This window comes from Hordeum vulgare, chromosome 2H (genome assembly GCF_904849725.1).
Source record: "Hordeum vulgare subsp. vulgare chromosome 2H, MorexV3_pseudomolecules_assembly, whole genome shotgun sequence".
NCBI classification, from domain to species: Eukaryota; Viridiplantae; Streptophyta; class Magnoliopsida; order Poales; family Poaceae; genus Hordeum; species Hordeum vulgare.
In genome coordinates this window covers 32,902,548-32,912,495 of record NC_058519.1, presented here as the reverse complement: position 1 = coordinate 32,912,495, position 9,948 = coordinate 32,902,548, and the positions used below count along the sequence as shown (strand labels likewise).

Genomic DNA, 9,948 nt, shown 5'->3' with positions numbered 1-9,948 from the left:
ATTGCACTATGAACTACATACGGATGTACATAGACATATTTTAGAATGTAGGTTCACTCATTTTGCTTTGTATGTAATCTCCTAGTGTAATCTTTAAAAGGTCTTATATTTTAAAACAGAGGGAGTATTATATATTAAAATCTTTTAGAAGGCTTATACTGTATTTAGGAACAGTGGTTACTTGTGCCATGTACGACACGACTGAGGAGTGAAGTCTACGCCGGACATGGGTCAAAATCAAAGCAAAGCAAAGCAGCACGGGTAAAAAATAATGAAACCAGCTTTTAACTGGCGTGTGCCCGCGGGCTAGCGTCGTTAATCTGGCGCTGTAAATTCCAAAAGACGGGCTAATCACGCCTCAACTTTTGGCTTTTTCGAGTTTGGCTCATCATCAGATGAGAGGAGAGAACGCATCATGCATTCATGCTTAAACTAATCCTCCACGGTTGCGGCGTGCTCCCCTGCCTTCCATCATCCTCATCATCCATCCAGTCCAACTCTTTTCAAGTCCAAGCCAAGCCAACCAAGCTACGGAATGCCCTCTCTCCCTCCACTAGCCACAGCAAAGCTACCTAGCTACCCACTGATCTCTCTCTCTCTCGCTCCCTCTATATAAGCCCGTCCATGGCGGATGGCTCTCCCGCCCTTTTCATCCTCCCATCATTTGATCATCCGTGTCGATCGGGATAGCTGCTGCCCGCCAGCTTGTCTGTTGTGGTTGTGTGTGGAGATGGCGTGTGATCAGCTTGGGCTGAGGGGCGGCGAGGAGGCGGCGGTGGGGGAGGAGGAGACGCTTCGGCGCGGGCCGTGGACGGTGGAGGAGGACGTGCTCCTGGCGAACTACATCGCGGCGAACGGCGAGGGCCGGTGGAACGCGCTGGCGCGGCGCGCGGGGCTGAAGCGCACCGGCAAGAGCTGCCGCCTGCGCTGGCTCAACTACCTGCGGCCGGACCTGCGGCGCGGCGGCATGGCGGCGGAGGAGCAGCTGCTCATCCTCGAGCTGCACGCGCGGTGGGGCAACCGGTGGTCCAAGATCGCGCAGCACCTCCCCGGCCGCACCGACAACGAGATCAAGAACTATTGGCGGACGCGGGTGCAGCGCCACGCCAGGCAGCTCCGGTGCGACGTCGGCAGCCAGCGGTTCAGGGACCTCGTGCGCTGCCTCTGGATCCCCCGCCTCCTCGAGCGCATCCACGCCTCCGCCAACCCCGGCGAAGGCGACGACGTGTTGGCGCAAGCTACGGCGGCCGCGCTGCCGGTGGTCGCGGCGGACGGGCGCTGCAGCTGGCCCGCCGACGACGTCTTCGAGCTCGGCCCCGGCGCCGCGGCCGACGTGGAGCTGTCATGCACCACCGCGCTGTCGTCGTCGCCGTCGGTGTCCACCGACGGCTGCGGCGCGCGCCCCCTGCCCCCGCCGGCGCCGATGATGGCTACCGCCGAGAGCGCGCACGGAAGCGTCGTCAGCAGCAACAACTGCAGCGCCGCCATGCACGAGCACGACACGGCGCTGTGGCAGCCGCCGCAAACCCAAACGCACGGCGGCCTCATTATGATGGGCCAAGAAGAGCAACATCATGACCAGCAGGCAGCAGGGTCGCAGCAGCTGCTTGGCGCCGAGACGTGGTGGTCCGACCAGTCGTCGCTCCACGCCGGGCTGTACGCCGACGTCGGCTTCCCGGAGCTGGAGTTGGGCGGCGAGACCATGTGGGGCGCGTGCGCCGACGACCTGTGGTGCACGGACATGCTGGGGCTGTGAAACATCCATCGAAGCCGGTGACCTGGTGATAAGATAACCAAGGGGAAGGTTATTATCGGAGCGTTCGCTACTAATCTTGCACTCAGCGCTCCAATAATCCCTTCTCCTCCTCTCTCAAAACATGAGTATACTTCACTAGCTAGCTAGTGTATTAATCTTCAGTATATGTACGTGTAATGTTGGTGTCTTTTTTCTTTTTGGGGACTTTATTACTCATTCTTTCCTGGGTAAATACGGAGTGATTGGTTTTGTAACAAGCCGTGTGTACGTAACTTTTGGTGGCCGCAATAAAACATGAATCAAAACACCCCTGACGAGGCTGTGTAATTGATCTCTAATCTCCATCAGAGACCGCTCTCTAATCTCCATCGATGAACATTCTTGATGACACGATTAATGTAAATTAAATGCATCAGGGTGACCAAGCTACTCGCAATCACAACAAACTACGTACTCCGACCGCAGTTTTGATCGCGTGCGCGTTTTGCGTAGCCGACCGCAGTTTTGTAGTATCAGAAACCATTTGCTCGATGATCGCCTGCCGGGCCTCCATTTCAAACTATAAAGAGTACTGTATTCGGTGCCGATTAGGATGCGAGTCACCTTCCTCTTGTAATCTAATATAGAGAAAGATAGGTGGATATTTGAGCCAGATCAACGTCCGTACGGACCGGCCGGCCTCTCCGGCCAATCCAATGATGCAATCAACTGAAACATCTCTGTGTTTGTCTCGATGATGGCGAGTGTCACTCACCACGGAGGAGCATGCATGCACAAGCACACACAGAGTTAACCAATTAGCACAGGCATGTTCTGCAGCCTGCAGGTGATCGAATTGGACAGCACTAGCAACGACAATCAGCCGGGCCACGCGTATGATTAGCAGCACGCGACGGAAGTGGGGTAAACCTGTGTGCATCCTTCCATGGCTTTAGTTTTGGCCCAGCTAGCACATGATGAAAACGGCCGGAGAAAAGGGCAGGAAAGCATCGGATTTCCCATCGGAGCCCGGCGTTTGTTCACACCTAGACCGGTGATGCTCGGATGGATGGATGGATCCTCCTCTCTGTTCAGGTCGGGTCACCTGAGGAAAGAAAAGCGGCACCGCGCCACCATCCATGCAGTAAGTACGTTCCTGGAATCATTCGCCGCACAGAATTTTCAGGGCTCGACCAGACCGCGTACGTGCTCTTCCTTTTTCTTGATTGGCGAGACGGAGAACGAGTCCAAAGCATCATGCCGTTTTGACGGCGAAGCGAAACGCATTAGCCGACTGCATGTCTGCGTTTCAGGGCTGTAACTCTACTGTCTGATTTGGTCAGTATCTCTAGGGCCAGCCTTGTACTCCTGCTTGTCATCCCGTCCCCCGTAAGGCCTTGTTCGGTTCCTTTGTATTCGAAGGGGTTTGGAGGGGATTGACAGGGATTAAATCCCGTACAAGTCAAATTTCACCTAAATCCCCTCCAATCCTCTTCAATCCCCTCCTGGTAGGGATTAACCGAACAAGGCCTAAGGCATCTTTTCAATCCATCCGCATCCGTCCGGATCAAGCTGTGTGAACGTGTTTTATCATTCAACGCGATAGCACATCATATATGAGTCTGTTTTTTTCTAAAGCGGAGGCAAACTAGGAGGAGGGAGGGAGGGGGCTTTACAAAACTCCGGAGCGCCTCCACATAGGTTTCGACACCCTAGGCCCACTGAAACACCCTTTCTAGTTTATTTTTCTTTCTCTCCGTCACTGCTCCCTCCTTACTGTGCATCCGCACCCTCCTCGCCCGACATCGTCATTGTATCTTCTAGTCTACCAAGCATCTTGTGACGTCTGAGATCTCCACCAACGCGCATGTCCTCCATGGGCAACCAGGCGGTTCATCCAGGATCCCTCCGCAACCAGGTGTCGTCCACCCCCTGCCGACAACGTTCGTGACGGACACCATGCCTGGCACGTGTTCGCTCAAATGTCATTGAGCTTTTTTGTTGAACTTACTATTTTTCGAGTAAGAAGGATGAAAGGTACTTGATGATGAAGGATGTGCTGTTATGCAATGTGTGACTCGCCGGATCTGCAAACTTTATAGACAAGAACACAACGGGTCTCGATCTTTTGGCAGCGGGTGCATGGTTCGTTTCGCGCGTGAAATAACTTCGCGCCCTACGAGATGCACACCATCCATCAATGCAATGTGAAGTCAATATCACATTAATGGTACACAATCTATAACTCTGCCATAAAGTTTTGCGTGCACGAGTGGAGACACTCTGACCATTGTCAACTATAAAGATTGTCAGTTTTACATCATGTTTTTTTACCTGTTATTTAATTCATTCACTCGCTTAATGTTGTTTTACACTTTATATAGACTGCATGCATTGTCAAGATGCGTTATAGGACCGAAGACAGAACATTTACGCATATACATTGTTGGACGAAGCTTAAGAGACATTATGTGTGGGTGCCTGTTCTGAATAGCATCGTTGAATTTGGAATCAATGTATTCGAAAAATTTGTTGAAATACCCGGTTATTTCACATGTAATATTTACATTTGAACTATTATTGTATCAGAGATATTTGCATGCTATATATATGGATGAATTATGTTATTTTCTATAATTATTTCGAGTGTTGCCATTTCAAGAGAAAAGAAAACAAAAACAGACATTTGGGGAACATGGTTGGATCGCCGGCTTCCTCATCATGATCCGCAGATCGTTCGGACTTTTTCATGAATGTATACAATGTCCGATTTAAGGGTCTGCGTTAGAGATGCCCTAAGCTTCTTACTTTGAAGCATATAGTTTTTGCCTCTTCCTTCTCTTTGGCCGATCAACGGAGCTAGTTCATTCTGCAATAATCTCCTGTACAGATATACCGAGATGACAAGGACAAGGTCAAAGTCTTCTTATGCTCCAGAACTCAAACGAGCTCCGAATGAACAGTAAATCCAAAAAAAATATAAATTAGATTGAAAATTTCGAATTATTTTGATAGCAAACTTTGACAAGCTTTTTTAGTTCTCAAAAATCACCACAAAATCATATTCATTCAAGTCATGGCAAAAAAACTCCAAAATGCTTTAGAAATAGCGATATTGATGAAGAATCGATTGTTTCCACAACATGCTTACAAGAATGTCATTTCATGATTAATTTTGCAAGTACACAAAAATATTTGTCAAAGTTTTTCAAAAAATAGCATTTTTAATTGTTTCTTGCTTTCTACTGTTTATCAAAGAATATTTGAGCTCGGATCAGATAGTTTGCATCCAGGACAAGAATAGTATTGCAGAAAACATAAAACAAGGAGTTCACATCCGCTTCTCAAGATCTGGCCAAGCCCATGCGCTAGGGTTGATCTGGTGTCTGAAATGTGTCGTGATGGCTTCGCCGGGCAGACGACCCTCATGAAGCCGGACAGTGGTAGGTGGTGCAGTCAATTGTACAAAAATCATCATATCAAAGGCTAGGTTTGCAAACACGGCTTTACAGATTTGCGACAAAAAACCCAAATTTTCAGTCTAATCTTTTAAGAAAACACTAGTCAATAGCTTCGGGAATTTCGATGAGGATTATGACATGCGGTCCCGCAAAAGCATCGAATTCCCCATGCTTTAGTTGGAAACTAAACTTGTTCCATGAGTAAGTTTGTTACAATGTACAACTTATATCACCCGAGAAGCAACTAACGCCCAAGAGAATAGGCACGCAGGCCAGGGTGAGTGGGTGAATGGAGCCTACTAAAATGGATCAGCTATACTATGTACATACAATGATACAAAGAGTATATACATTCTAACACCCCCCGCAGCCGGAACGTCATTTGGATGGACGTTGAGGCTGGATCGAAAATCGGTGAAGACAGTTGATGGCAGGCCTTTGGTGAAAATATCTGCAAACTGCGAGCTCGATGGAACATGAAGAACACGTGCATCACCAAGAGCGACCCGGTCACGCACAAAGTGTAGATCAATCTCAATGTGTTTAGTCCGTTGATGTTGAACCGGGTTGCAAGCAAGATATGAGGCACTGACATTGTCACAATAGACAACGGTGGCTCGTTGTGGTGGGAGACGGAGCTCATGTAGTAACTGTCGTAACCAACATGATTCGGCCACACAATTGGCAACACCTCTGTACTCGGCTTCAGCACTGGAGCGAGAGATTGTAGGCTGTCGCTTGGAGGACCAGGAGATGAGATTGACGCTGAGGAAAACACAAAACCCCGAGGTGGACTTGCGGGTGTCGGGACACCTGGCCCAATCTGCATCCGTATAAGCCACAAGATCCATGGAGGAGGACTTATAGAACTGAACGCCGAAGTGTGATGTGACCTTGAGATACCGGAGGATGCGTTTAACAAGCTGCATATGGGTATCGTGAGGAGCATGCATAAAGAGGCAGGCTTGTTGAACGGCATATGCGATATCGGGGCGGGTGAGTGTTAGGTATTGTAGAGCGCCAGCAAGGCTGCGGTATTTGGTGGGGTTGGAGAGGAGGTGACCATCGTGAGAGGACACTTTAGAGCTGGTGACAATAGGTGTAGGAACGGGTTTGCAATTAAGCATTTGAGCACGCTCAATGATTTCAAGGGTATATTGCTGTTGGCAAAGAAAGAGACCCATGGTGTTTTGTGTGACATTGACACCCAAGAAATGATGAAGAGCTCCCAAGTCAGTCATGGAAAACTCCGACTTGAGAGAGTTGATGATGGTGGTAAGAGTGCGTGGTGAATTGGCGGTGAGGATGATGTCATCCACATAAACAAGCAAGTATGCAATAGATGTGCCATGATGCAAAATGAAGAGGGAAGAATCACTCTTGGATGCATGAAAACCAAGGGATAAAAGGAAAGCTTGAAATGAAGAAACCAAGTGTGAGGAGCCTGTTTCGAACCGTAGAGGGACTTACGAAGTAGGCACACATGATCCGGTTTGGAGGGGTCCACAAAACCGGCCGGTTGAGAACAGTACACTGTTTCCTTGAGGTCACCATGAAGGAATGCGTTTTTGACATCGAGTTGGTGAATTGGCCAAGAGTGAGATGTGGCAATGCTCAACACCACACGTATGGTTGCCGGTTTGAAGACGGGACTGAAAGTTTCCCCATAATCAACACCCTCTTGTTGGGTGAAACCACGAACAACCCACCGAGCTTTGTAGCGAGCGAGGGTACCATCGGTGTGAAGCTTGTGACGATAGATCCTTTTTCCCGTGACAACATTGACACCTGCAGGTTTAGGAACCAAAGACCAAGTGAAGTTGTTCATTAAGAGCATCTCCAACAGCCGCGCTTCGCGCCGCGTCTAAAAAATGTGTTTGCACACGCGCTTCGGCTGGTTTTGCGCGGGGATATGCGCTGGCTCCAACAGCCGCGCTATAATGCAGCGCGCGCGCGCCGCTCCTGCAGCGCCCAAAAATGCAGCGCGCGCAGCACGCACAAACCACATGTACATTTCAGAAAATAGGAGCAAAAATGATCAAACAAACAAAATAAGTCAACAATAAATAGTCATTACAACTCAAACAAATAGTTTATCGTTCAGTACAACAAATAATGCAATAAACACAACCAATAGTTCATGAACAATACAATACAAATATGCAATAAACACAACCAAATCATGATCTTTGTCGTCCATGCCATGCCCACTACTCTTCAATCAGATTCTTCTGAAGATCATTGTGCGTTTCGGGACGACGAATGGCATGATAGGAAGCAACAAAACGGGCTACCCTTTCAGCCCTCCGTCGCACTCGCACGGGATGTCCCAAGAGCTCATACTGTGAGTAATCTAAATCTTGGCCATGCTCATTCTCGATGATCATGTTGTGCATGATCACACAAGCGTGCATGATGTACCAAAGCATTTTTTGATCCCAAAATCTAGCCGGTCCTCTGACAATAGCAAATTGGGCTTGCAAAATCCCAAATGCTCTCTCCACATCTTTTCTAGCAGCCGCCTGAGCATTGTGGAAATCAAGATTTTTCTTACCTTCCGACTTTTTCAACGGCTTCACGAAGGTTTGCCACTTTGGATAGATGCCATCCGCTAGATAATAGCCATAGTTGTACGTATGGCCATTTTCTACAAACTGCACCGGTGGCAACTCACCATCTGCAATCTTATTCATCAGTGGTGACCGGTTGACAACATTGATATCATTCAAAGATCCAGGCATTCCAAAGAATGCATGCCAATTCCCACTTCAAAGCGCTTGACACACATGATGGCTTGGCTCTCACCCATAGCCAAGTGATCATCAATTAGATCAGCCGGGATACCGTATGCCAACATACGCAATGCGACTGTCACCTTCAGAAAGGTGCTATGCCCGAGCTCTCCGGCGGCATTCCTCCTTTGCTGGAAAAACCGGTCATGGCTCGCTAGTTTCTCTGCAATGCGCTTGAACAAGTCTGTGCTCATCCTAAACCGGCAACGAAAATACGACTCCGGATATGTGGGATTCTCCACGAAATAGTTCTTCATCAATCTGTTATGGGCATCAATCCTATCTCTCCAAATTTTCTCCCGACCCATAACCGAACCACCGTGCTTCGGTTTTTTATTGATATGCATAGCTATTATCATTGCAAGATCCTCCTCCTCTTCCATATCAAATTCTTCTTCGGAAGAATCATACAACGAACTCATCTACAATGTTCAATACTATACTATAAAAATTACAATTCAAAACATGCACCAAATTCATAAGTTTGGAGCAATACATACCTTGTAGGCATTTTGTCGAACACCTTGCAGGCGCGGCGCGGCAACGAGCGCTCGGGCGCTGTTCCTCGGACGTCGGAGGCGCGCGAGGGCCGACGGGACTAGGAGGTGGTGCGGCGGAAGCGCGGCGGCGCGGGGAGGCTGGGGAAGCGCCAGAACGGTAGCCGAGGGCGCGAGCGCCGGCGGCGGCGCGACCAGAAGGGGGTGGCAGTGGGAAGCGAGAGTGGAGGAGCGAGCGTGGGAGAGTCGCGCGCGCGGGAGCTGGCGCAGCAAATAAGGGGCGCGCGATTGTGTTTCGGCCAGCGCGCTGAACTGAAAATGCCGCGCACGCCGTTTTTGCGCGCCCGCTGGAGCTGCCCGCCGCGTTGCGCGCGCGCTTAAGCTGCCTTTTTTGCGGCACGACGCTAGTATAGCACGGCTGTTGGAGATGCTCTAAAGCATAATACTCATCTAGCATGGCTTGTCTCCAATTAGGATCTTTAAGGGCAGATTTGTATGAGGATGGGAGAGGAGAGATGGTGCTCGATGTAGTAGTGGTAAGAAAAAGACACTTGGGCATGCAATAGCCTCGTTGGGCACGGGTGGCCATGGTATGGGAATTATGCGGTGGTGCAACCGGCATTGCATGTGGTGGCACACGCGGCGTGGGAGGAGTAGCTGGCACGGCAATCAGAGAGGATGTGGTGGGGCCAGGCGAATCGGTCTGATCCAAGGAAGCAGGAGTAACGGTAGCGGGATCCGAGGCGGATTCGGTGGCAGTGGCACAGGCGCGTGGGCCAGGCGAAGCGACCGAGGGCACTGCGCGTGGCTGGGGCGGAGTGGGCGATGCGGGTGCGGTCGCCGAGGCGGGAGTGTCGGGACGAGACCGAGACGAGGTGGTGGATGGGAATTGCGCTACAGGAGCTGGTGGGGTCCCCGCGGTTGGTGGACTGACGGGGAGCGAGGCGAAAGGTGGGGTGGGTGGCCCAGGGTCGGTATTAGGATCCGAGAAAGCTGGGGCAGGGGGAATGTTTGCATGGGGATTGTTTGTGGACGTTGAGCTTGCGTGGCCGGCGGTGTGTTGGGTGTATGGGAAAATAGCTTCGTCGAAGACGACATGACGGGAAACAATAACGCGGCGGTTTGCGAGGTCGTAGCAGCGATAGCCTTTGTGTTCTAGGGGGTACCCAAGGAAGACACGACGGGTGGAGCGCGGGGATAATTTGTTGGACATGGTAGCGTAGAGGTTTGGGAAACACAAGCAACCGAAAACGCGAAGATGATCGTACTGTGGGTGCACACCATGAATGAGGTAGTAGGGAGTGAGAGGCATTGTGGCTCGCGAGGGACGGTGATTGAGTAGGTAAGTGGCGGTATGTAAAGCCTCAACCCAAAAGGGAGGGGGAAGGCTGGCTTGAAGAAGAAGCGTGCGCACGATGTCGTTAGTGGTACGAATGAGACGTTCAGCCTTACTATTTTGGGGT

General features: G+C 50.3%; 1 protein-coding gene across 1 annotated transcript; it reads left to right on the top strand.

Moving 5' to 3' along the window:
- Positions 1-502: 502 nt before the first annotated feature.
- Positions 503-2,092, top strand: LOC123429416 (transcription factor MYB2-like). Its single transcript, XM_045113452.1, has one exon. It carries the CDS (start codon positions 632-634, stop codon positions 1,754-1,756), a length of 1,125 nt encoding a protein of 374 aa, XP_044969387.1. The 5' UTR covers positions 503-631; the 3' UTR covers positions 1,757-2,092.
- The last annotated feature ends 7,856 nt before the right edge of the window (positions 2,093-9,948 follow it).